This window comes from Mesoplodon densirostris, chromosome 2 (assembly GCF_025265405.1).
Source record: "Mesoplodon densirostris isolate mMesDen1 chromosome 2, mMesDen1 primary haplotype, whole genome shotgun sequence".
NCBI classification, from domain to species: domain Eukaryota; kingdom Metazoa; phylum Chordata; class Mammalia; order Artiodactyla; family Ziphiidae; genus Mesoplodon; species Mesoplodon densirostris.
In genome coordinates, this window is record NC_082662.1 from 69,080,402 (window position 1) to 69,108,036 (window position 27,635).

Genomic DNA, 27,635 nt, shown 5'->3' on the forward strand with positions numbered 1-27,635 from the left:
AGGGAGTGGCATGATATATTTAAGTAATGAAAGGGAATAACCTACAACCAAGATTACTCTACCCGGCAAGGTCTCATTCAGATTCGATGGAGAAATCAAAAGCTTTACAGACAAGCAAAGGCTAAGAGAATTCAGCACCACCAAACCAGCTCTACAACAAATGCTAAAGGAACTTCTCTAAGTGGGAAACACAAGAGAAGAAAATGAGCTTCAAAAACAAACCAAAACAATTAAGAAAATGGTCATAGGAACATACATATCGATAATTACCTTAAATGTGAATGGATTAAATGCTCCAACCAAAAGACACAGGCTTGCTGAATGGATACAAAAATAAGACCCATATATATGCTGTGTATAAGAGACCCACTTCAGACCTAGGGACACATACAGACTGAAAGTGGGAGGATGGAAAAAGATATTCCATGCAAAAGGAAATCAAAAGAAAGCTGGAGTAGCTATACTCATATCAGACAAAATAGACTCTAAAATAAAGAATGTTACAAGAGACAAGGAAGGACACTACGTAATGAGCAAGGGATCAATCCAAGAAGAAGATATAACAATTATAAATATACACGCACCCAACACAGGAGCACCTCAATACACAAAGCAACTGCTAACAGCTATAAAAGAGAAAATCGACAGTAACACAATAATAGTGAGGGACTTTAACACCTCACTTACACAATGGACAGATCATATAAAATGAAAATAAATAAGGAAACACAAGCTTTAAATGACACAATAGACCAGATAGATTTAACTGATATTTATAGGACATTCCATCCAAAAACAGCAGATTACAGTTTCTTCTCAAGTGCACATGGAACATTCTCCAGGATAGATCACATCTTGGGTCACAAATCAAGCTTCAGTAAATTTAAGAAAATTGAAATCATATCAAGCATCTTTTCTGAACACAACACTGAGATTAGAAATGAATTACAGGGAAAAAAATGTAAAAAACACACACACATGAAGGCTAAACAATACATTACTAAATAACCAAGAGATCACTGAGGAAATCAAAAAATACCTAGAGACAAATGACAATGAAAACACGATGATCCAAAACCTATGGGATGCAGCAAAAGCAGTTCTAAGAGGGAAGTTTATAGCTATACAAGCCTACCTCAAGAAACAAGAAAAATCCCAAGTAAACAATCTAACCTTACACCTAAAGGAACTAGAGAAAGAAGAACAAACAAAACCCAAAGTTAGCAGAAGGAAAGAAATCATAAAGATCAGAGCAGAAATAAATGAAACAGAAACAAAGAAACAATAGCAAAGATCAATAAAACTAAAAGCTGGTTCTTTGAGAAGATAAACAAAATTGATAAACCATTAGCCAGACTCATCAAGAAAAAGAGGGAGAGGACTCAAATCAATAAAATTAGAAGTGAAAAAGGAGAAGTTACAACAGACACCACAGAAATACAAAGCATCCTAACAGACTACTACAAGCAACTCTATGGCAATAAAATGGACAACCTGGAAGAAATGGACAAATTCTTAGAAAGGTAACCTTCCAAGACTGAACCAGGAAGAAATAGAAAATATGAACAGACCATTCACAAGTAATGAAATTGAAACTGTGATTAAAAATCTTCCAACAAACAGAAGTCCAGGACCAGACGGCTTCACAGGTGAATTCTATCAAACATTTAGAGAAGAGCTAACACCCATCCTTCTCAAACTCTTCCAAAACACTGCAGAGGAAGGAACACTCCCAAACTCATTCTATGAGGCCACCATCACCCTGATACCAAAACTAGACAAAGATACTACAAAAAAAGAAAATTACAGACCAATATCGCTGATGAATATAGATGCAAAAATCCTCAACAAAATACTAGCAAACAGAATCCAACAACACATTAAAAGGATCATACACCATGATCAACTGGGATTTATGCCAGGGATGCAAGGATTCTTTAATATCTGCAAGTCAATCAATGTGATACACCATATTAACAAATCGAAGAATAAAAACCATATGATCATCTCAATAGATGCAGAAAAAACTTTTGACAAAATTCAACACCCATTTATGATAAAAACTCTCCAGAAAGTGGGCACAGAGGGAACCTACCTCAACATAATAAAGGTCATATATGACAAACCCACGGCAAACATCATTCTCAATGGTGAAAAACTGAAACCATTTCCTCTAAGAGCAGGAACAAGACAAGGATGTCCACTCTTACCACTATCATTCAACATAGTTTTGGAAGTCGTAGCCACAGCAATCAGAGAAGAAAAAGAAACAAAAGGAATACAAATTGGAAAAGAACAAGTAAAACTGTCACTGTTTGCAGATGACATGATACTATATATAAAGAATCCTAAAAATGCCACCAGAAAGCTACTAGAGCTAATCAATGAATTTGGTAAAGTTTCAGGATACAAAATTAATGCACAGAAATCTCTTGCATTTCTATACACTAATGATGAAAAATCTGAAAGAGAAATTATGGAAACAGTCCCATTTACCATTGCAACTAAAAGGATAAAATACCTAGGAATAAACCTACCTAGGGAAGCAAAAGACCTGTATGCAGAACTCTATAAGACACTGATGAAAGAAATTAAAGACGATACCAACAGATGGAGAGATATACCATGTTCTTGGATTGGAAGAATCAATATTGTGAAAACGACTATACTATCTAAAGCAATCTACAGATTCAAAGCAATCCCTATCAAATTACCAATGGCATTTTTTACAGAACTAGAACAAATCATCTCAAAATTTGTATGGAGACACAAAAGACCCCAAATAGCCAAAGCAGTCTTGACGGAAAAAAAACAGAGCTGGAGGAATCAGACTCCCTGACTTCAGACTATACTACAAATCTACAGTAATCAAGACAATATGGTACTGGCACAAAAGCAGAAACATAGATCAATGGAACAAGATAGAAAGCCCAGAGATAAACCCATGCACCTATGGTCAACTAATCTATGACAAAGAAGGCAAAGATATACAATGAAGAAAAAACAGTCTCTTCAATAAGTGGTGCTGGGAAAACTGGACAGCTACATGTAAAAGAATGAAGGTAGAACATTCCCTAACACCATACACAAAAATAAACTCAAAATGGATTCAAGACCTAAATGTAAGACCAGACACTATAAAACTCTTAGAGGAAAACACCGGAAGAACACTGTTTGACATAAATCACAGCAAGATCTTTTTTGATCCACCTCCTAGAGTAATGGAAATAAAAACAAAAATAAACAAATGGGACGCAACGAAACTTCAAAGCTTTTGCACAGCAAAGGAAACCATAGAGAAGACGAAAAGACAACCCTCAGAATGGGAGAAAATATTCACAAACGAACCAACAGACAAAGGATTAATCTCCAAAATATATAAACAGCTCATGCAGCTCAATATTAAAAAAACAAACAACCCAATCCAAAAATGGGCAGAAGACCTAAATAGACATTTCTCCAAAGAAGACATACAGATGGCCAAGAAGCACATGAAAAGCTGCTCAACATCACTAATTATTAGAGAAATGCAAATCAAAACTACAATGAGTTATCACCTCACACCAGTTAGAATTGGCATCATCAGAAAATCTACAAACAACAAACGCTGGAGAGGGTGTGGAGAAAAGGGAACCCTCTTGCACTGTTGGTGGGAATGTAAATTGATACTGCCACTACGGAGAACAGTATGGAGGTTCCTTAAAAAACTAAAAATAGAATTACCATATGATCCAGCAATCCCACTACTGGGCATATACCCAGAGAAAACCATAATTCAAAAAGACACATGCACCCCAATGTTCATTGCAGCCCTATTTACAATAGTCAGGTCATGGAAAAAACCTAAATGCCCAATGACAGACGAATGGATAAAGAAGTTGTGGTCCATACACACAATGAAATATTACTCAGCCATAAAAGGGAATGAAATTGAGTCATTTGTTGAGACGTGGATGGATCTAGAGACTGTCATACAGAGTGAAGTAAGTCAGAAAGAGAAAAACAAATACCGCATATTAATGCATGTATGTGGAACCTAGAAAAATGGTACAGATGAACTGGTTTGCAGGGCAGAAGTTGAGACACAGATGTAGAGAACAAATGTATGGACACCAAGGGGGGAAAACCGCGGTGGGGTGGGGATGGTGCTGTGCTGAATTGGGAGATTGGGATTGACACGTATACACTCATGTGTATAAATTTGATGACTAGTAAGAAACTGCAGTATAAAAGAACAAAAAAAAAAGAAAAAAACAACTAATACTAAACTTAATTTGGGTTTTTGTATGGAAATATGTTAATATAAATGTTTCAGACATTACATGAAATTTCTAAAAATGTTATATTTTCTGGTATAATGTTGTAAGTCATAATTCTAGTTATTACTTTAAAATGTATATCTCAGAAATAACTAAATTTACTTGTCAATTGCATTATTATGAACTTTCATCAAATCTTTAACCATGGTCATTTTTAAGTCTTTTGTCATTTACAAACAGTTCTTGGTGTACTCTGATGCTTTCGCAAAAATGTTCCTATAAAAGGGTTTCATCTTCAAGGAATTCATGGAAAAGACTCTGACAAGTACAGGTTTCTGGTAACTGACTATATTGCTGAACTGAATGAATAAGCATTTTCAGAACTCTAATGGAAAATTGATGAATTCATAAAAGTGCTAACAAAAGATCAAGATGAAAAAAAAATTAATTACATGGGACTGAGTGAACTGATGAGGATGATTATAATTTTTGTGACTTTCTGTTTGAATAATAAAAAAAAAATCCCACAAGGACTCAGAGGCAAAAAATATACAAATCAATTTTCACTGCAAAGTAAAGGAGCTGTTACAGTGGAGGATTACTGGACTGAATGTCAATATTATGACATAGTAAGTAAACAAACAATCAAACTAAAAAGAATATGATAGGCAAGCCAAAGACTAAGAAAAAATATTTGCATTACAAATATCTGACAAAGGACTTATACCCAGAATATATAAAGAAATCTTACAATTCAGTAAGAAAACAACCCAATTTTTAAAAAATGAGCAAAACACTTGAATAGGCACTTCATGAAACATGTATGAATGACCAATAAGTACATGAAATGATGTTCAATGTCCTTAGCAATCAGTGGTATGCAAATTAAAATCATAATGAGATATTACTACATGCCTATTAGAATAGCTAAAATTAAAAAGACAATACCAAGTGTAATTAAGGATGTGGAACAACTATTTGTGGAAATGTAAATGGTACACTGACTATGGCAAATAGTTTGAAAGTTTCTTATAAAGTTAAACATGCACTTCCATATGACCCAGCAAACCTACTCTTAGCTATATTTACTCAAGTGAAATGAAAACTTATATTTGTATGCATTTATAGTGGCTTTATTTAATTGTCAAAAACTAGGGGGCAAAAACAAATGTCCTCCAATTGGTGAGATACAAAAGATAACCAACTACTGATAAATATGACAACAGATATGAATCTGACATGCATTATGGCAGTAAAAGAAGCCAGACTCAAAAGAGTACAGAATATACGATTCTATCTATATGACATTCTGGAAAATGCAAAATTGTGGGGACAGAAAACAGATCAGTGGGATATGAGGGAGAGACTGGAGAAAAGGAAGCATAAGGAAAATTTCTGTAGTGATGGATTGGCATGGTGATGATCCAAGTGTATGCATTTGTCAAAACTCAGAACTATATACTAAAAAGGGTAATTTTACTAAACTCAAAAAGAAAAGAAGAACAAACCACAGCTGCATACAACAATGTAAATGAATTCCAAAAATATAGTACTAGCGAGAGCAACAAAACATAACGTTTAGGGAAACACGTTTAGGTGATGTAACTAAGATGAAGAGCAAGAAAGTAAACTCCATAAGAGACAGGATCACTGTTAACTTTGAGGGGGAGTGAGGGGGTAGAGATTGAGAAGGGGTGTAAGGGTTGGGGAACCCTCCAGGGTACCAGCATTGTTCTAATTCTTTCTCTGGTGGTTACATAAGTAGTTGCTTTCTGATAATTCATTGTGCTATCATTTATATTTTATATCCTTTTAAAAGAAAACAACTCGGTAATTATAAAACAATAAAATAATATATATTTTTTCTTAGAGGTAGGAAGCATTCCTGGATTCATATCTTGATTACACCATTTGTTAGATGTGGACTTTAGGCAGGTTTCTTAACCTTTCTCAGCCTCACTTTACTCATCTATTTAATGGGAAAATTACACCTGCCTCATAAAGCAATTATGTGAATTAAATGGGATTAATGTAATTTTTCCTTGAAGGTATCTGCATAGCTCCCAATTTCCTTTTGGAGGGTTCCTCTTATCCACATGGGATGGGCCCCCCAGTAGCTATGATTTTGTGTTAAATGACCCCACTACTGCCCAGCTGGGTCAGTACTCAAGTTGGGCTAATCAAGAAGCCCTCTGGGGAGCTTAAAATGGAGAATGAGCAAGTTAATTCTGTATCTGGGCTTTATCATGAACAGAACAGATATAAATCTCCAGAACCGATATAAATTTCCAGAAGAGTAGTGTGCACACATTCTATCCCCTACATTCAGAGCAGCAGAGGAAGAAAAGACTAGAACAGGGAGACAGAGGGAGTACTGCCCACATTTCTGACTGATTTCTGGTTCCTGATTCCAGTCCCTTACTGAGGCCTGCCCTTGGGTTCCATAAAACACAGAATACCTATATATAAATATCTTTAAGGAAATAATGCTAGCTTACGTTGGATTCTACTATTTACAATCCAACCGTCCTAGATAATATGTTATATAAAGCATGAAGCACATGGAAAAGGCTCAAAATCTAATCTCTGTGACAACAACTGTCTGATCTTTGACCTCCTATATAAGGTGGGGACTTCCTTACCGAGCCCTTGAAAGAGTCCTACTGTGGTGTTCAAAACACAGACTAACCTTGTTAGCCCATTTTCACCTCCCTATCTATAAGAAATCTGTAAGAAGAGTCCAGCCTCAAATTTCCTGTTAGATTCAAAATTTTCAGTTGCTAAAGATTGCCTAGAGAAAGAAATTCTAGTATAACAGAATAAAATTACAACAAAAAAATAGATAGAATCAAGTGCCTCAATTTAGAGCCTAAAGCAAAAGTCAGACTAGGTAAGATGTCATCTAACAACCAAGATAAAAGTTGAGCATTTACAGTTCATATTGTCCCAGATTCCATTTTTTTCTTAGGTAATGCCTACAGAATTTACACTTCTACATTTTGGTGCCTGTATTTTTACATTCTCAAGCTAAAGGCTATTTTCCCTATATATCAATAGTTAGGGTACTCTGGTACTCTGAGTAACGCTGACATGGACTTATTACTATATTCCAGAAAGTCCAACTCTTTGAGGGCAGGCTGTTTGCATATTTATCAAAAGTCAACCTATACACACTCAGATAAAGCAGTTTAGAATTAAGTTATATAAGCCAAGCTTATTGCAATCAGTCCTTATTTTACCTCATTTGTTCTTGTAAATAAATTAAAAACACAGTAAGTAAAACACACGTTGAAACAACTGTTGTTACTAAGGATATGACTGTAAGGATATGACCTTACTCAATATAAGTATTTATATGACTGTACCTTATTCATATAATATGTATATGTCAGAAGACACATAAAACACCAATTATTTCATAAAGTTACTTCAGTCAATTTTATGTAATAATGCTCTCCATCATATCTGACTTTAGTTTAATACACAAAATATGAAATATGGACAATCTGGACAAATGAGTTGTTATTTTCCTAATATATGTAGAAAGCAGTATTCTTAAAAGTTTAACTGCCAATTTTAATAACAGTAACTGTATTGATGTTTTTAACCTAAGATCTGAAAAAATACATATACATTCAAGCCCATAATTTCCTTCATAAAGTAGTTTTTTGTAATAGCTGATCTCTCAAGAATATATAATACTTTTCTCTAAACAAACATCCAATTGCCATTCATATTTGCATATAAATAGCACCTATATATAATGAGATAATATTTCTATCATCCATTCCTGGAACATGTTGGGAACTTAATCCTCCTAAATTAACTGGATAACAAATATCAGTAATTATGAAACCATCTGTAAGCAATGTTCTAAATAAAATTTATTTATAAACACTAGAGGGTGCTCTAATTCAACAGTGTCTGCTCATTGCTGTACACCTGAAACTAACGCAACATTGTTAATCAACTATACTCCAATATAAAATATCTTAAAAAACAAAACCAAAAAACAGTGCCTGGTATCTGGCTTTGATGCTTAATATAATTTTCTCCTTGATTAAAGATAAATGAAGATAATTATCAGCACCAACAATTTTTGCTTTTGAACTAACACATGGAGATACTTTATGAGACAAAAATTTCATCTTTCCAGAATATGTAATAAAACTTAGTAGAATTCCACTGAAATCATTTTTATTGCACAATTATTATATATTTAATATTGTGTTAAGTGGATAGAATAGAAAATAACACAGAAGTATAAAGATAGTCCTTATCTCTAAAGGAAATTAATGCAATATTCAGACGATTAAGAGAAGGTATATCTTGTATCTTACAGGTCATGTACTTACAAGCTTAAGTTCAAGGGAAATTACAAAATGAATTTGGTAAAAAACATATAGTAGCTCAATTTCAATTTCAGTTGCTAAGTATTAAGGTATAGTTTAGCTATTTTACAAAAGTAATTTGAAATTTTAAATAATAAATAAAAGTGATATTGTTGAGGGTATCACCTGCTGTCTCAAGAAAATATTTTTTAAGCTAACAGATACAAGAAATTGAAAAAGAAAAAATCCAACACTTTGAATATCCATAATAGGAAATAATTAATAATAATATCAATTTCAAATCTTCATAAGGAATAATTTACTGCTAGTTTTTTAATTTATTTCTAAAACATTCACAAGCTCAATTATAAATCTTTGAAATTTTCAAAATTAAAAGTAATTTATATGCCGCCATTTGACAATCCAGAAAAGTTCCCTGGAGTATGAGTTTCCAATAGACAGCATTAAACAATCCCAAATAACAAAGTCTAATGGCTAGGAAAATACACATCTATATAGTTCAAGAAAGTGGCTATTAACTGAGACACTATTTAATCACAACAAAGTATTGTGCCTTTATAAATGTTTACAGAAAAGAAAACAAGCAGAACATTATAAATACTTCTAAATCAACCAGTCTCTCGCAATCTCTCTCTCTCTCTCTCTCTCTCTCACACACACACACACACACACACACGCGCGCGCAAGCACACGCACACTCACTACTCACACACATAGAGTCCATTCCCCAAGAGGGGAGTACTTGGCTTATACCTCTCTCTCTCATTCTCTTCCCTAATCAATAATTAAGAGCCCCCAAAGAAATCCTAAAGATAAACTTTTCAAGATTAATAGAATACAACACTAGGCAAAAGCCAGAGATAGGACTGAACCAGGCTCACAAACCACCCAAACTCTATGAACCAAAACACGTGACAGAGAACTAATCACATTGCTGGAGCCCACAGAAATTCTGAAAATGCAAGCATGTGTTATAGCTTGAAGTATACATTTGGCACCTATATTCTTTTGGCACTCACTTCCCCTTTATATGTTTATCTGCCTTGCATCTACCAGATTCCTAGGGCCCTATTATACTCTAAATGCCCAGCTGCCAACTTCCCTATTCAGTGTCACATCATTTAACACCTTCTACTGCAATAGGTGACAACCTACACATTGTTAGAGAGTATTAATAATGTTTGAAACATTCACATACCTTCCCCATTATGAAGGTCTTCTGAACCATCATATATACCTCTACTGACAGAAAAGTATGGCTCTGAGACAGTCAGTTGTTGTGTAAGTTTTAGTCCTTTTTAAACCAAGCCTGAACTCATACTTCTACAAACATATTTTGGAGCTACAACATAACCCTAATCAAGATCTTAGCTTCCCACTGATATTTAGAGCTTTTGCCCATTAATCTGAAAAGCATAGGGGCTACATAAAGTAAAGAATGGGTAGGGCCTCCCTGGTGGCGCAGTGGTTAAGAGTCCGCCTGCCGATGCAGGGGATACGGGTTCGTGCCCCGGTCTGGGAGGATCCCATATGCCGCGGAGCGGCTGGGCCCGTGAGCCATGGCCGCTGGGCCTGCGCATCCGGAGCCTGTGCTCCGCAATGGGAGAGGCCACAACAGTGAGAGGCCCGCATACCGCAAAAAAAAAAAAAAAAAAAGAATGGGTAGAAATGTGTGATTTTCTTTATAAATACTAATTTTCATCTCTTAATATAATGTTACATAAAAGTCTACAAATCATGAGACTAGAATACTCTATTCAAATAATAATTTAAGATGAATACCTGCTTTCCATGACTCCTGAATCTTGCTGCAAACTAATAGTCTCTGTTGTAATTTCCACTTTCCGTACACTTCCAAAGAAATCAGTTATCAGGACATTTTTAGGATCCCTTTGAAAAAGATCAGTGCGATGTCCAGGAGTAGACACACATAGACTTTTGGGGCACACCTGAAACTGAAAAAAATATGTACAACAATAATAAATACACATGCTTACATATTCATACAACTTTTATTAAATCCATTAATACAATATAGTAGACAGTAATATATCTTCAAAGTTCTCCCAACCTAAAGAAACTACTGGTTCTAAAGATTAAAGTTTCATTGCTATCGTAATGCTTGACACTTTAAGAAGCTTTACAGACATTAGAATAGGTTATCAATAAAACAGGAAGCTGGCAAGGGAACAAAAAAACATTCACTTTTTTAAATCATATGCTACAAAGTTTATTTTGAACACTTATTTATGAGAACTCATAGGCAACACTATGACAAGAGAATTGCTTTTTTTCTGTATCTACATCCATCTCAGTGGAATGCTCTACCAGAGCATTTTTTTTTTACATTTTGTAATTTTGTAACATTTTGTAATCATGACCCTTCATTCAAACTTTAAATTCAAATAAAATATTACATAGTAGCTCAATATGTAAAAAAGATGAAACCAGAGCTGCTCTGGATTGCAGGAAGTTAAGCGTAGCCTGCTCGCTAGCTATCCCCCTCATCCTCCTGCTGTGAATCTACAAAAACCATTCTATAAATCAAGTAACTTTCCTAGTTTATCCATGATAAAAATTACAAACCCAAAGCACCTCAATACACTATAGTGCTCCAGAGAATAGTCTGAAAACTACAACTTCACCACTACACAGATCTCACAATATTTTTTATGTTAATCTTATTCCTGATATTCCACATCAGTGCATTACCAAGGACCTTTGCAGGACATTTGGTCCATGCCAAAAGGTCCTTGATATTTGGTCCTGTCCAAAACCATTTGGCATGAACCAAATATGCTCATGAACATTTGGACAAGACCAAATTTCAAGGACCTTTTGGCGTGGGCCAAATGTCGCATGGACGTTTTGGACAGGACCAAGTGTCTGCTAACCCCAGACACATGTTCATTCACTCAGCAAAGCATAAAAAGTGTCTACTAGGGCTTCCCTGGTGGCACAGTGTTTGAGAGTCTGCCTGCCGATGCAGGGGACATGGGTTCGTACTCCGGTACGGGAAGATCCCACATGCCGCGGAGCGGCTAGGCCCGTGAGCCATGGCCACTGGGCCTGCACGTCCGGAGCCTGTGCTCCGCAATGGGAGAGGCCACAACAGTGAGAGGCCCGTGCAGCGCAAAAAAAAAAAAAAAAAAAAAAAAAAAAAAAGTGTCAATTATACACACTTCATATGGTTACCTTCCATAGGGGATACAAAAATTGATGAGACTTGGGTCCTCTCCTCAAGGCTTTAAGTCTAGTCAGAGATGAATAAACATAACAAGGCAGAAAAAAAAGGGACAGGCTCTAATTCAGAAAAAGATAAACTTCTTAGTGTTTGAGGATAAGAAAAAAGGAGTGGGGCTTTAGCTATTTTCTGAAGGAAAAGGAAGATTAGCTTGGAAATAACATTCCTAATAAAGGAGCAGCTGCAGAGACATGTTAAGGCAAAGAACTCAATTTGGCAGAAGCCCAGCATATATGAAGGAAACCATTACAGGCCCACTAGTAAGGACCCAGAGCCCACAGCACTTGCCCACCTGTAGGGACAAGACTATCTGCGTAGGTAATCACCAACATAACAGTATAGGGATGGGGAAGGGCACAGCAACTATAATTTATGAAACTGTGTTCCAAGCACTGTGTTAAGCAGTTTGCAGATATTCTCATTTAAGCTTACCAACAACTTTGAGGTATACAAAAATTATTCTCTCCTTCAAACTAAGGCTCAAAGAGATTAATTGGTCTAACATCATACTGCCTTCCAGGTTCAGGAAAGCAGTAACAAGAAATACAAAGAAGAGCTCAGGATATAAATTAAGAAGCAAAGAGGGCTTCCTTGGTGGCGCAGTGGTTGAGAATCCGCCTGCCGATGCAGGGGACACCAGTTAGTGCCCCGGTCCGGGAGGATCCCGCGTACCACGGAGCGGCTGGACCCGTGAGCCATGGCCACTGAGCCTGCGCGTCCAGAGCCTGTGCTCCACAACGGGAGAGACCACAACAGTGAGAGGCCTGCGTACTGGAAAAAAAAAAAAAAAGAAGCAAAGAAGGAAAAAAAGGTGGGGGAAGATCAAGAAAGTTAATTTAGTCAAATAAGGACAAAACAGACAGAAGGCTGAATAAACAAAAGATAAAACAAAATAAACAAGATAAAATTAAAGTTTGAGATATATCAAAGGTATTCCTGTATGAGCAACTTGGTCGGTTTTATTAGGTACTAGCAGAAGAAAGCAGAAAAAGAAAAGTAGTTGAATGAGCTTGTCAAACACTAAATAAGTATTATCTTCTTTGCTGCTAAAAAAAACAAAAAACAAAAACAAAAAAAACCTTCCACTTAAAAAAAAATTGAATTATAATTGAAACAATTATATTAGTTTCAGATGTACCACATAGTGATTTGATTTTTTTTTTTTTTTGTCTTTTGCAGTACGCAGGCCTCTCACTGTTGTGGCCTCTCCCGTTGCGGAGCATAGGCTCCGGACACGCAGGATCAGCGGCCATGGCTCACGGGCCCAGCCGCTCAGCAGCATGTGGGATCTTCCCGTACCAGGACACGAACCCGTGTCCCCTGCATCGGCAGGCAGACTCTCAACCACTGCACCACCAGGGAAGCCCATGATTTGATATTTTATACATCACAAGATGATCACCATGGCAAGTCTACTTACAATCTGTCACCAAAGTTATTACAATATTATTGGCTATATTCCCTATGCTGTACATTACTTTGCCATGACTTATTTACTTTTAACTGGAAGTTTGTACTTGTTAATCCTCTTTATCTATTTCACCCGTGTCCCCATTCACCCACCCCTCTGACAACCATCTGTTTGTTCTCTGTATAAGTCTACTTCTGTTTTTTTCTTTATATTCCACAAATAATTGATAGCATACAGTATTTGTCTTTCTCTGTCTGACTTATTTCACTGAGCATAATACCCTCTAGGTCCATCCATGTTGTTGCAAATGGCAGAATTTCATTCTTTTCTAAGGCTGAATAATATTCCATTGTATATATAGCACATCTTTACACACTCATTTATTGATGGAGACTTATGGTTGTTTCCTTATCTCAGCTATTGTAAATAATGTTGCTATGAACACTGGGGTGTATGAGAGTGTTTTCCCCTATTTTATATTCTTACCTCCTTTGTTGTATATTGACTGACCATATAAGCAAGCATGCCTTTATTTCCAGGCTATCTATTCTGTTCCATTGTTCTATGTGTCTGTTTTTGTGCAGTACCATACGATTATTATTTTTTTTAATTTGAAAATCTAATTGGCTTTAACAGGCCAATTCATGAATCAGGCAGCATCCCATCTAGCAACTAGAAGGGTGCTCTGAGTTGTACAAAATAGGTTTTATAGGAGGAAAGTCAGGGAGCTATTAGCAAAAGAAAAGATTTTTTTAGGCCAGGCTTCCTTTGGGGGGTGTGGGGGGAGGGAATGACAAGGGTTTTATCATGCAGATTGCCTCTAGGGGGATGGGGGATAGAGAGCACCCAAAACATTTTTTGCTTAATTCCCGTAACATCCACAGGTCATGGTTCCAGGTTCATAAATTTTAAGTTGGTCATTCTCTTCATTTCATTTCTGACCTTCCAGTCTTAGGAGATCATTTGCCTGGCAGTTAGCAGCTGCGCACATGAATTGAAAGCTTTTGAGAGAATACGATCCACCAGGGGGATTATTATGATTATTATAAGCAGGATAATTCCCAGTACTTGGAAGGCACTTCAGAGTCAGGTCCCCAAGACCCAAACCAATCAAAGAAAGACCCAGTTGAAGGAGTCACCCTTTTAAGCCAAGTGGTTTGCTCAGTGACTGAGCTTCACCTTCCCTAGAAATGTCAATCTTGTTGGTGGCATTGGCCGCAGTACAGACACCTCCTGGTTCAGCTAAAAGATAATCAAGGACTATTCTATAATCAAGAACAACTCTAGCCACAGAGTCTAAGGATCTTTTCTGGGCAGCTAATGCTTTAGCAGTGGATTCTGCAATACTTTCAAGAGTTAAGAAGAGGCTTCTGATCATATTCTCATTTGTATTTACTCCTCATCAGGGAAATTGACCCTGCCAAAGGAAGCGATTCTGAATTATGAATGCCTCCTGGTAGGTCCTTTCTAGAACAGTTAGGGGCACAGTTAGATAACCTAATAGGTACTGCCTGGTTATATACCAGCCATCTAGGCATTCATAGGCCCAAGGAGAATAACCATCACTGACTAAGACAAATCCTGTCAGGGCACAAACTACTTCCACTTAGGTGGCACTGTTAATGGATTCATTTGCAAGTGTTGCACTTGCCCATTCAAGCCAAGGGTCAGTTATATTTTCTCCTAACCTGAAATAAAAAGTTGTTCTAAATTCGAGAGGTTACCCCTCTAAGCAATGGCCTGGGAGATACGGATGATGGTGTTATCTTTCCAGGTCAATTCCAGAGTAAAGGAAAGAAAGCAAAGAGGAAAAGGTTTTAGTTAAAGTATGAAGTTTTGATCCGTCATCGTGGGCAGAAGCAGTCTATATCAATGTCAGCTACTTCTCTTCCTTGTCAGTTTGATTCAGGGGTCTCCAGCATTAGTACAGGACCAGATGCCAGGTGGAATCCTCCTTGGCTGTGAGATGTGCACCCAAGGCTCAGAACCTTTTAGTTTTGCAGCAGTGTCAGTGGTCAGGAGCACTTGGTTAGGTCCCTTCCAATGGGGCTCAAGGGCTGCCTTTGTTCTTAGTGATTCCAAATCAGAAGGGTGAGAGAAAGCTGGAAATGTTATTGGGTAAGTCATGTCAGATATCTGAGGAAACTAGAGGAATCTTTGACCACAAAAACAATTAACGGGACTAGAATCTATTATCTACAAAGGTGCAAACATAATTTTTCTCTCTATGATTATCCCATTTTTTTTAACCAGAGATAATCATAGTAAAACTAATTTGTCTGTATTAAACTTGGCCTGATTTTTATAGAAGTGCAGCAAGAATAGTGACTGACCATAAGTTCTTTTTTAAGATTGCTTTGCTGGAACTTTGTAAGCAAAGTACCAGCTTGATTTTTCCACGTGGTTTCTTGCAGCTGTCTGGTCATGTCTGAGTCTGTGTACACATTCCAGTCAAAGCCTTGGTAATATAGCCCATGTTTCTAATTGTGTCCTGTTACAAGGAACATGAAAATAAGAATATTCACTGAGAGTTTCTGAATTCTGGGGATCGGATAGGGAGAAAAAGTAAATGTTTCATCCTTGTTCACAAAGGTATATATTACCAAATTGTTGATAGCTTAAGAGAAAAGATTTCTTTAAATCTGGAAAAAAACTATAAAGAACCCGCAATATTTTAAACACACAGTCATAAAAATTATAATCATCCTTATCAGTTCATTCAGTCCCACGTTATTAATTCTTGTTCTGCTTGAATCCAGTTTTTTCCGTTAGTTCTCTCAACCTTGCCTGATGATTGAGGGTGACAGGGACAGTAGTAATTCCAAGAAATTTGCAAGGTTTTCATTAAAGACTGTATGATTTTCCCAGTGAAGTGTGTGCCTCAGTCACTGGAGATTGTGGAAGGTATACCCCAGGTGGGAAACACATTTTCTGACAATTTCTTTGCCACAGTGAGGGTACTGACCTTGCAGCAGGGGAAGGCTTCAACCCATCCGGGAAACATACATACAATAACAAGAACATACCGATAACCCATATTAAGTGACAAATGAATGAAGTCCAGTTGTAGGTGCTAAAGGAGTCCAGAGAGAGGAGGTCTGAGACCACCTCTAGGGACAAAAATTGTTATTCTTAAATTCACTGGTGGGTGGGCAAAAGAAAGCAAAAAAAGAAAAACTTTTGCCAGGAAGAACCAAACGCTGTCTAGGTTCTCCCATAGCCCTGACTGGTCATTCAGTTTACAGCCATTATTTACCCACCTTAATTTCTCTGATTCAGGAACAAACTGTTGCCATGTTACAAGGACATCAGGATGGCAAAAGTCTGGCAATGAGGGGGTTATGTTTTTCAGAAGCAGAATGGACTTCATCCACATGTGCTACCATCTTTATAAGCCTCTATTGCTGCTGCCTTTGCATGAAAGCCAGTGAGGGCAACTCCCTAATACTGAGGTTCAGTCCTTTGTTGTAAGCCTCAATTTTGATGACAGACAATATAATACACCCGGATATATCAGAACTCCAAGAATTTTATGCGATCTCTGGAACACTTATAATACATACCTATATAGACACAGCATAAAGAAGGCTTGTTCCTTCTTATTTGACAATGTTTCCCATGTAACTTAACATATGAAATAAGCCTAATCAGTTTAACATCTTCCTTTTTACAAGGAGAGGAAATACATCCTTTGAAATGTTCCAGGCACCCTCTGAAAAACTTGAAAGTTAACTGAGGTCAAAAGACTTCAGTTTTAGAATCTGATTTTGGGAAGTCTGTCAAAGACACCAAAAGGTTTGGACACTTGAAGAAACAGGATCACAGATCAATATGAAACAATATTGTCTACTTAGCAGATGAAAAAAATTAAGTTCTGGTTTGAAGTACACTATTGATAATAAAGCTTAATTTTTAAAACCTTTATAAACAATTCAATTTCAGCCAGCTTGATTAGACAAGGTAAAATTCTCTCTCTCAACCTTTTATATACGTTTAGTTTGGCCTTCATAACCGGAAGTTCTAGTTAAGACAAAATTATTCTCATTTCCCTTAACACAAATGCATCTTTATTCCTCATACTTTTTCTTAGCCAAAAACACATCCTGCTTTTCCCTGCATATGGAGATGTCTCCCATATCGTTTCTAATAGCTTTACTTGCATAATTAGAATTTTTAACCTTTAAAAACCTTAATTTCTAGTGAAAATTTAGGAAGTAAACAATTGTGGACTATCTCTTACACTAGCATTACAGCTTGGCGAACTTACACTTTTTTATAATTTCTAGAAACATGTGCTTTCTCATAGAAAATTTCTCAGCATGGCACCAAACAAGTGTGAATGAATAATGTTGCCTACCATATCAGTAAACAAAGGATGTTGCAGCCATCGAGCCACTACAGCTGCCCCCTAAGGTGCACCCTGAAGGGACTCAGGATGGGAAAGCCCAGGATACTGGCCCTAGACAGCTGTGGTGCATATCAAAGTAATGATTTTAATGAGCCCAGACTCTTGCATCTTCCCATACATAGAAAAGTGCTAAATTCATTAATTTGAGATGTCTGGTTTTATTTAATTAACAGTAATCTTTTGATGTTCTGACTACCTGGTCTTTGTTGCAAAAACTCCTATAAAATCTGGCTCCTCCCTTACCTCTGCATAACAGTCCCTCAGACCTATCTGAAAGGCTACATCCTGGGCTTAAGTCCTCAATTTGTCTGCCAAACAAAACATAATTCTCAACTTTTTGGTTGTGCATTTTTTTCAGTCGACACATGCTTACTAATAAACCCAAATTTATCTTTAGTTTCTCTATAATAAGAAACCAAAGGTAGATAAACCTATGTTCAATAATTAATGGCTCAGTATTTTTTCTTATTTGGGGAGATCTAGATATTCAATAAATTTCTAGCACTTAATCTTAGCAAAACTTTAAGGTTTCAGGTTACTGAAAAGATTTGGGAAATGAACTTGAAAAGTTCAACTAAAAACTTTTTATCCTACTTATATTTATTTAATACTTGCTCTTAACAATTGTTTAGATTACTTATGAAAACTTCATCATATCCAGTTATTTTTCTTGCAAGTCTAGGTAAAATAAAAGTATTATATTTAATGCTGATAACTCTAAAGACATCTCTGCTTTAATTAAACCAACAACCTTAAACTAGCTTTTATTTACAAAAGATATCTTAGATCACATAATTTTAAAAAGCATTTCAGTTAGTTTCTGTTGTATTTCTGACAACTTTGGAATGTCCATTTTGACTCCACATTGGATATGTTTCTTTGACTTTAGCCTTTGCTTTTCCTTGCTTTTGTTATTATGATCATACATAATGGCCTGCCGCAGGGAACCCTACCCACCTGCGAATGGCTGCAAGAAAGAAGAAATTAACACATGCCCTCCTGGAGGCTGGTCATTCCAGATGTTTTTGCAAGACTGATGGCCCTTTTTACTTTACTTCCTCCCCGCCTCTCCCTCTCTATTCTGCCTTCTTACTTTACTTCCCTCTCTGATTCTATAAAAGAAACTAGCATCCAGACCCCAATAAGATGGTTTTTTGGGGGGACCTTAGTCCACCACCTTCTCGGTCTGCTGCCTTTCTGAATAAAGTCATATTCCTTGCCTCAACACCTTGTCTCCCAATTTATGGGCCTGTTGTGCAGCAAGCAGAGCGTGCTTGCACTCGGTAACACAATCGTTACAAGCTTGTCTTCAAACCAACTAAATAGAGCTCTTCTACAAAATAATTCTGCAGTACCATCTAGAGGTTAAAAAAAACAATACATATCTACAACGTACATAAGGAGATACACAGATGCAAAGGGAGATCTCATAGTTACCAATATTTGTGGAGAAGACACTTAAGATTTTTTTTTATCTGCCAAATTTCCAAATATTCCTTCCCTTTTTTTTTTCTTTTCTGATGAGAAACAATTGCATTTCAAAGAATGGCTCTTAAGTCTCAGAGAATATGGGGATAGGAAATCTACATCACAAAGACACAGATTAAGTACAGAACAATTCTATTTCCAAAGTCCCAATATCTACAAGTATTTTGAGATGAAGAGAGGAGGTTTGGAGATTGGCAAAAAGGAATGACACCCACCTACCTATTGTTGGAATGTTTCTTTTCCTCTGGGTATATCTAGCTTCAGGTATAAGGTCTAAATTCTTACCAGACTCTGAATAATTTCAGTTCCCTAAGTGTTTAAGGGAATAATTTAGCAGTTTACCCAAAAAATCTGTATCATCAACTCTGTGAGGGGCCCATATGGAAGTTTAAGTTGATGTTGAAGAATTTGCACAGAGCCTTGAGAACAATCTCTTTTCCAGTGTCCCAGCTGATAACAGCTGAAACATTGATCTCTGGGCAAGTGTTTTGATAATGAACCCCCAAGAAGGTGAAATGGGGAGGCCTAGGCATTGCTTTAGATATCTTTTGTATCTTTACTTTTTCATTGGTTTTTTGCAACGAATCTTTTAATGAAGTTATTTTGGAATTTTGAAAGCTTTTGGAGACTTCTGCATACTAATTAAAATAGGTATTCCATTTGGTTTGTTTAACTTGGGAGCCCTTGTTTTTAAGTGATCTTACCTATTTGGGACATTCCTCCTGATGGCCAATGTAATTCTAGGCTGATTTTAGTAAAACTTTGCCATTTTGTTAAATAACTGCAGCTTCCAGGATTCATAGTTCTTAAATATAAACTAAGCAGATGTGATGGAAGGCAGTGTGCTCAACTATTTGGACATAATGGATCATGTTTCTTCTAGCTAGGCCTTTGGTTTTCTCAGTCAAACTAATACCTAAGAGGGACTTGTGGCAGGGTTGGGAATGATGCGGTGTTTTACGGTGTACATTGTTGCATGGAAGTTTTCTTGAGGTTGGTGAGTGACCTAGATGTCAGTCTAACCCATTCTGTGACCAACTTATCCTAACATGAGACTCTTTAGGTTAGGTGATGAGCGCTCTAATAACTTTTAAATGTCTGGTACCCACCAATCTTTGCAGCTTTTTGGCTTCTGAGATTCCCATTAGCAATGGGCTTTACTTCGTGTACACATTAACAGAAACCCATGGTAACTAAAAAAAAAGAGAGAGAGAGACAGACTGGGGAAAGGACTGAACGAGCAAACCTCAAAGAATGAGGACTGCGGACTGATTCCAAGCAAAAGGAGAACTGCAGCTATAACTAGTAGTTCTCAACAGAGAATCTGGGAAAGGATTCCAAACAAATGGGGAGGTGCATATTAAACCATCATAGTTCCAAATGTGGAGACAGAATCAAGGGACTGGAGTTTTCCACTCAAAACAATGAACTGTGGAAAGCTAATTAGATCAGGAGCTCGAACACAAAAAGAACAGAGCTCAACCAAAAGGAACTTATCAATGGCCCTTGGAAACAGCAAGAAAGAGAGTGAGCTGAAAAGGGTTCACAGGGTGCATGCCTGTGTTTCCTGCTCCTTGAAAGCCATCCCAAGTTCACTTCAAATCTCACTGCTGCCACCCATCCATTAAAAAATAAAAGTCAACCAAGTAAATTTGAAGATGTATTTGGCTTTATTAGATTATTCATGAATTCGGTGGGCAGCATCCCATCTAGCAACTAGAAGGGTGCTCCCAGTACCACACTTGTTTTGATTACTATAGCTTAGTAGCATAGTTTGAAATCAGGGCATATGATAGCTCCAGCTTTGTTCTTCTTTCTCAAGATTGCTTTAGCTATTTGGGGTCTTCAGTGCTTCCGTACAAAATTTAGGATTATTTGTTCTAGTTCTATTTTAAAAATGTCTTTATTATTTTGATATGGATTGCATGAAATCTGTAGATTACTTTGGAAAATATGGACATTTTAGCAATATTAATTCTCCTAAATCAGAAGCATGGATTTATTCTACTTATTTGTGTCATCTTCAGTTTCTTTCATCAATGCTTAGAGTTTTCACAATACAGGTCTTTCACCTCCTTGGTTAAATTCATCTCTAGGTATTTTATTCTTTTTGATACAATTGTAAGAGGGATTGTTTTCATCACTTCTCTTTCTGATAGTTCATTATTAGTGTACAGAAATTCAGCCAATTTTTGTATATTAATTTTGTATCCTACAACTTACCTGAATTCATTATTAGTTCTAATAGTTTTTTTTTTTTTTTTTTTTTTTCTTTTTGCGGTATGTGGGCCTCTCACTGTTGTGGCCTCTCCCGTTGCGGAGCACAGGCTCCGGATGCGCAGGCCCAGCGGCCATGGCTCACGGGCCCAGCCGCTCCGCGGCATATGGGATCCTCCCAGACCGGGGCACGAACCCGTATCCCCTGCATCGGCAGGCGGACTCTCAACCACTGCGCCACCAGGGAGGCCCTCTAATAGTTTTTTTTGGTAGAGTCTTTAGGGATTTCTGTATTATGCCATCTGCAAATAGTGACAGTTTTGCTACTTCTTCCTTTCCAGTTTGGATGCCTTTTATTTCTTTTCCTAATTTTTTTTTAACATCTTTATTGGAGTATAATTGCTTTACATTGTTGTGTTAGTTTCTGCTGTATAACAAAGTGAATCAGCTATAGGCATACGTATATCCCCATACCCCCTCCCTCTTGCATCTCCCTCCCCCACTCCTTATCCCACCCCTCCAGGTGGCCTCAAAGCACCGAGCTGATCTCCCTGTGCTATGCAGCTGCTTCCCACTAGCTAGCTATTTTACATTTGGTAGTGTGTATCTGTCAACGTTACTCTCTCAGTTCGTCCCACCTTACCCTTCCCCCTCCCCATGTCCTCAAGTCCATTCTCTACGTCTGTGTCTTTATTCCTGCCCCTAAGTTCATCTTTTTTTTTAAGATTCCATATATATGTGTTAGCATACAGTATCTGTTTTTCTCTGACTTACTTCACTCTGTATGATGGACTCTAGGTCCATCCACCTCACTACAAATAACTCAGTTTTGTTTCTTTCTTGACTAATTTCTGTGGCTAAGACTTCCAATACTATGGATAAAAGTGGCAAGAGTGGGCATCCCTGTTATTGTTCCTAATCGTAGAGGAAAAAGCTTTCTCAGTTTTTCACTGCTGAGTATAATGTTAGCTGAGTTTGTCATATATGGCCTTTATTATATTGAGGTATATTCTCTCTACACCAACTTTGTAAAGAGTTTTTATCATAAATGGATGTTGAGTTGTCAAATGCTTTTTTCTGCATCTATTGAAATGATCATATGATTTAAATCAGTCATTTTGTTAATGTGGTGTATCACATTATTGATTTGCAGGTGTTAAACCAAACTTGCATCCCTGGAATGAATCCCACTTGATCATGCTGCATGATTCTTTTAATGTATTGTTGAATTCGGTTTGCTAATATTTTGTTGAGGATTTTTGCATCTATATTCATCAGGGATATTGGCCAATAATTTTCTTTTTTTATAGCATCAATTATTTTGTTTTGGTGTCAGGGTAATGCTAGTCTCATAAAATGACTTTGGAAGTGTTCTTTCTTTCTTCTCAAACTGAAGAAGTGTGTATTATCCAAAGTGTGTATTATTTTATTTGGAATAATTTGACAAGGATGGGTATTAACTTCTTTAAATGTTCGGCAGAATCACCTATGAAGCCACCTAGACCTGAACTTTTGTTTGTTGGCATTTTTTCTTTTTTTTGGATTACTGATTTAATTTCATTACTAGTAATTGGTCTATTCAGATTTTCTAATTCCTCATGATTTAGTCTTGGAAGACTGCATGTTTCTAGGAATTTATCCAATTCTAGATTGTCTAATTTGTTGGCATATAATTGTTCATAATAGTCTCTTATGATCTTTTGTATTTCTGTGATATTGACTGTAATTTCTCCTCCTTCATTTCTGATTTTACTTATTTGGGCTCTTTTTCCTTGATGAGTCTGTCTGGCTAAAGATTTGCCAATTTTGTTTATCTTTCAAAGAACCAGCTCTTAGTTTCATTGATTGTTCTATTGTCTCTTTAGCTGTTTTCATTTATTTCTGCTCTGATCTTTATTATTTCCTTCTTTCTACTAACTTCGGGCTTTGTTTGTTCTTCTTTTTCTAGTTCCTTTAAATGAGTTAGATGGTTAAGAGTTTTCTTGTTTCTTGAGGTAGGTCAGTATTAATATGAACTTCCCTCTTAGAAACTGCTTTCGCTAGCAGCATCCCAATGATTTCGGAATGTTGTGTTTCCATTTGCATTTGTCTCAAGGTATTTTGTGATTTCTTTGATAACCCACTGATTGTTTAACAGCATGTTGTTTAGTCTCCGCATGTTTTGTGGGGTTTTTTCCCAGTTTTCTTTTTATAACTGATTTCTGGTTTCATACTGTTGTGATCAGAAAAGATGCTCAAATTTATTAATACTTCTTAAATTTACTGAGACTTGGTCCGTAGCCTAACATGTGATCTATCCTGCAGAATGTTCCATGTACACTTGAATGTGTATTTTGCTGTTTTTGTTTTGGATGGAATGTTCTGTATGTATCTATTTAGTCAATCTGATATAAGGTGTCTTTTAAGGCCAATGTTTCCTTGTTGATTTTCTGTCTGGATGATCTATCCATTGATATTAAGTGGGGTATTAAGTCCTCTACTATTATTGTATTGCTGTCTATTTCTCCCTTTATTTCCATTACTATTTGGTTTATATATTTAAGTGGTCCCATGTTGGGTGCACAAATGTTTACAAACGTTATATCCTCTTGTTGGACTGACCCCTTTATATTATGTAATGCCCTTCTTCACCTTTTGTTACAGTATTTGTTTGGAAGTCTATTACTACCCCAGTTTCCTTTTCATTTTCATTTTCATGATATATCTTTTTCCATCCGTTCACTTTCAGACTGTGAGTGTCTTAAGGTTTGAAGTGAGTATCCTGTAAGGAGCATTGAGAAGGGTCTTGTTTTTTTAATCCATTCAGCCACCCTATGTCTTTTGATTGGAGAATTTAGTCCATTTATATTTATAGTAATTATTGATAAGTATTTACTTACCGCCATTTTGTTAATTGTTTTCTCACTGTTTCTGTAGTTCATCTCTGTTCCTTTATTCTTCTCTTTCTTTCTTTCCTTGTTGTTTGACTGTTTTCTTTACAGTTATTTTAAATTCCTTTTTCATTTACTTTTGTGTATTTACTGAAGGTTTTTTATTTGTGGTTACCATAGGTCACACATAACATCCTACATATATAACCGTCTCCTTTAAGTTTATAGTAACTTAATTTTGAACACATTCCAAAGCTTTATATTTTACTTCCCCAACACATTTTTGATGACATATTTTACATCTTTTCATTTTATATATCCCTTAACTAAGTATTGTATTTTTAATTAATTTTATGACTTTTGTCTTTTACCCTTTGTACTGACTTTATAAATGATTAATCTACTACCTTTTTATTTACCTTTTTCAGTGAGATTTTTAATTTAATATGTTATCTTACTATTGATTACTACTACTATTGATTACTACTACTATCTTTTCTTTCTAGCTTAGAGAAGTCCCTTTAACATTTCTTGTAAAATGGTGATGAACTCTTTTAGTTTTGCTTATCTGGAAAACTCCTAATCTCTCCTTCAATTCTGAATGATAACCTTGCAGGTTACAGAATTCCTAGTTGGCAGTTATTCCCTTTCAAAACTTCAAAATGTAGTAAGTAGTTTGATGTTATCAAGTCTGATAGCTTAAAGCAGTGGTTTTCAGAATTTTAGAGTTGAACCTCTTCAATAAATAGAAATCTACCTGAAAGGTTTCTATATAATAAAAGAGATCAATACAAAGCTGCTTGGTTTATGAAATAGTAGAGTCCAGAACCCTATCTACTCAGCCTCCCATTCATTTCAAAGCTCCATGAAAGCAGGGACAGTATCAGCCTCTATCTCTAGAGTACAGCCAGTGCCTGTCACTTAGCAAAAACTCAAGAAATAGTTGTGAATGAATTAAGATATAAATTAATGAAAAAAGAATGAAAGTCATTAATTCACAGTAATTATCCAGTCTAGAACTGCTATTTCAAGCTTTTTATTATGCTTACTTTTGATAGCAACTTCAAAGTAGATTTATTTTAAAAGAGCCAATCAGTGCAGAAAATTCAGGAAAAAAAGTTGAACTAAATTCAACGGGCCACATCAAAACATGGTAATAGAAGTTGTAGGGTGCACAAAAATATGTAAGAGGAGGTCTCTCTCCTTCAAGAACTTCCCATTAAGTGAGAAAAACGTTTACACTCAATCAGTAAGTCCAAAAACAGACAGACTGTGACAAATGGCACAAAAAAAAAAAAAAAGAAATAAAGCTCTGAGTAGCTTTACGTATTTTACATAAATTCCAACAAGAAGACTATGGGAAGATCTCCTGGAGGAGGTAGGATGTGATTTGACTCCCAAAGAATAGGTAGAATTTCAATATGTGAATCTAAAAAGGGAGATTTCTGGTAGGGAAAAAAAACATGAGCAAATGAATGAGAATAGCAAAATATCTCAAGGAGTAGCAAGTTAACTAGGCTAAAGTTTTAGGCCTCTTGTAGTAAAGAAAGAGATACTAATGTAATGGGAGATTCAAAACACTTTAAAAGGCCACCATTCAGCATATGGAAGAGTACCCTAGAAGTCAAGGAATAACAAACTTCACTTATGACACTAAGGTTAGCATAGCTATTGTGCTATAATCAAATCAAGCAAATACTTACAAGGTCATTCATATTAGTTTGGCTAGCTGGATTAATTTCCTCCAAAAATTCTAAGACATAAAATGTGTATCTATCCATAAGATGGACTCCAATTGCAGGATCAGGTTGATGCTATAAAAAAGCAAAGGAAAAAAAGGTGTATGTCTAATAGATAGGATCATTACATTACAATAAAATATTTTACATATAATCAAAATTTCCTTCTAAGATATAAAGAAGTCTAAGAATAAGAAATAACAGATATATTTATAAAGCATATAAGTGATTCTAGAAATAGCTACACATTCCAAAGACAATGCCATTTACAAACAGGAAAGAAAAAATGCACTTACCGAGAGTGAATCTTCTCCCACTTGGCTACTAGCTAAAGCCATTATGTTAGGAGAATAAAATCTCTCATACATGGATGCTCCTTGACAAGTATCAATAATAAACAATAGCTCATTGTAGCTGAAAGAAAAGTGATAATATCTTTGACATGAATCATGCTGTTAAACATACATTAACATTTTACAATACTTCCCTAAGATGTTTAAGTCATACCTTAGTCATTTCATTAGCTAAAAATTTGAGATTTTTTGATAGAATTTCCAATACAAATTTAATATTAGAAATATTAAGGTATAACCTGTCCAGGAGAACCACCTCAATAGAGTGCAGTAGTTGTGCCATCAAGTGGCTGCCCCAACTTCTTCCCCCTCCCTTATCTATGCCACAAGATTCAGAATCCAAACACATGTTCAATTCAAAAAACATTATCTGGCACCCACATAGTCCTAGAAACTGAGCTAGATTCAGAAAAAATATATAAATGACTTAGTCATCATATTCAAAGATCTTAAAATCTAACTGCAAGACAGACACATAAACATATAACTAAATCAGAATGTGATGAATGTTACAAATTTTATTGAAGGCCTACAGTGTGCCTGACACTAAGCTGGGGATACAACAGTCCTTGCCCTCACAGAGCTTAGAGTCTAACAAAGTCAAAGTGCTCCAGAAGCACGGAGAAAGAAACAGAGGAAACTGTAAGGAAAGGCAGGTCAGGGAAAGGTGATGTCTGACAAGGGCAGTGAGGGGTGAGTGTTATATTATTTAACAAAGAAAGGAATAGCACATTCCAGCAGAGGAAAAAGCCTGTATTAAGGCATCTAAATGTGAAAAAGTATAAATGTTTAGGAAAAAGGAATTGTATCGTGTAGCTTGGATTTGAGTTAATTTGGTAAAATGGAGAGAAATTCGTTTCAAAAAAGTAATTAAGGCAGGGTCAATCTGTAAAGTATCCTGTACAAAGTCTGGATCTTAACCTGTAAGTTTGAAGAAGCCATCAAAGGCTTTTTTAAAGTGAAAGAATAACATAATCAGCTCTGTATTTTAGCTGCCTAGTTGAAAACAGGGAGCAAATAACATTTCCTCAGAGGTTTCTCTCAGACACTGGATCTATGTAAACAGCTAACACTGCACCTAAAAAGAAAGCATGGAATCTTAATATTATCCAAGCAAGGGACAGAAGGCGTGATTCATATGACACATTTGTTCTGAGACAAAAATCTGTGGACATCCGTGGGGATCATAAACATCTAAGGTTATGAGAGGCAGTACAGTAAAACAATTAAGAGAGTAAGCTCTGGGACAGGCCCACTTGGATGTGAATTCTAGTACTGGCACTTATGAGCTGTA

The 27,635-nt window shown here is 36.3% G+C and overlaps 1 protein-coding gene across 3 annotated transcripts in view; it reads right to left on the minus strand.

Annotated features, from left to right (window-relative positions):
• Positions 1 to 27,635, minus strand: part of PIGK (phosphatidylinositol glycan anchor biosynthesis class K) — a 150,204-nt gene that overhangs the window by 69,452 nt on the left and 53,117 nt on the right. For all 3 annotated transcript variants that reach the window (XM_060084670.1, XM_060084662.1, XM_060084655.1), the window contains exons 7-9: positions 26,285 to 26,402; positions 25,953 to 26,063; positions 10,394 to 10,566 (exon numbers count right to left, since the gene is read on the minus strand). In XM_060084670.1, coding sequence (XP_059940653.1) covers positions 10,394 to 10,566; positions 25,953 to 26,063; positions 26,285 to 26,402 — 402 coding nt within the window. The remainder of the gene's footprint in view (positions 1 to 10,393; positions 10,567 to 25,952; positions 26,064 to 26,284; positions 26,403 to 27,635) is intronic.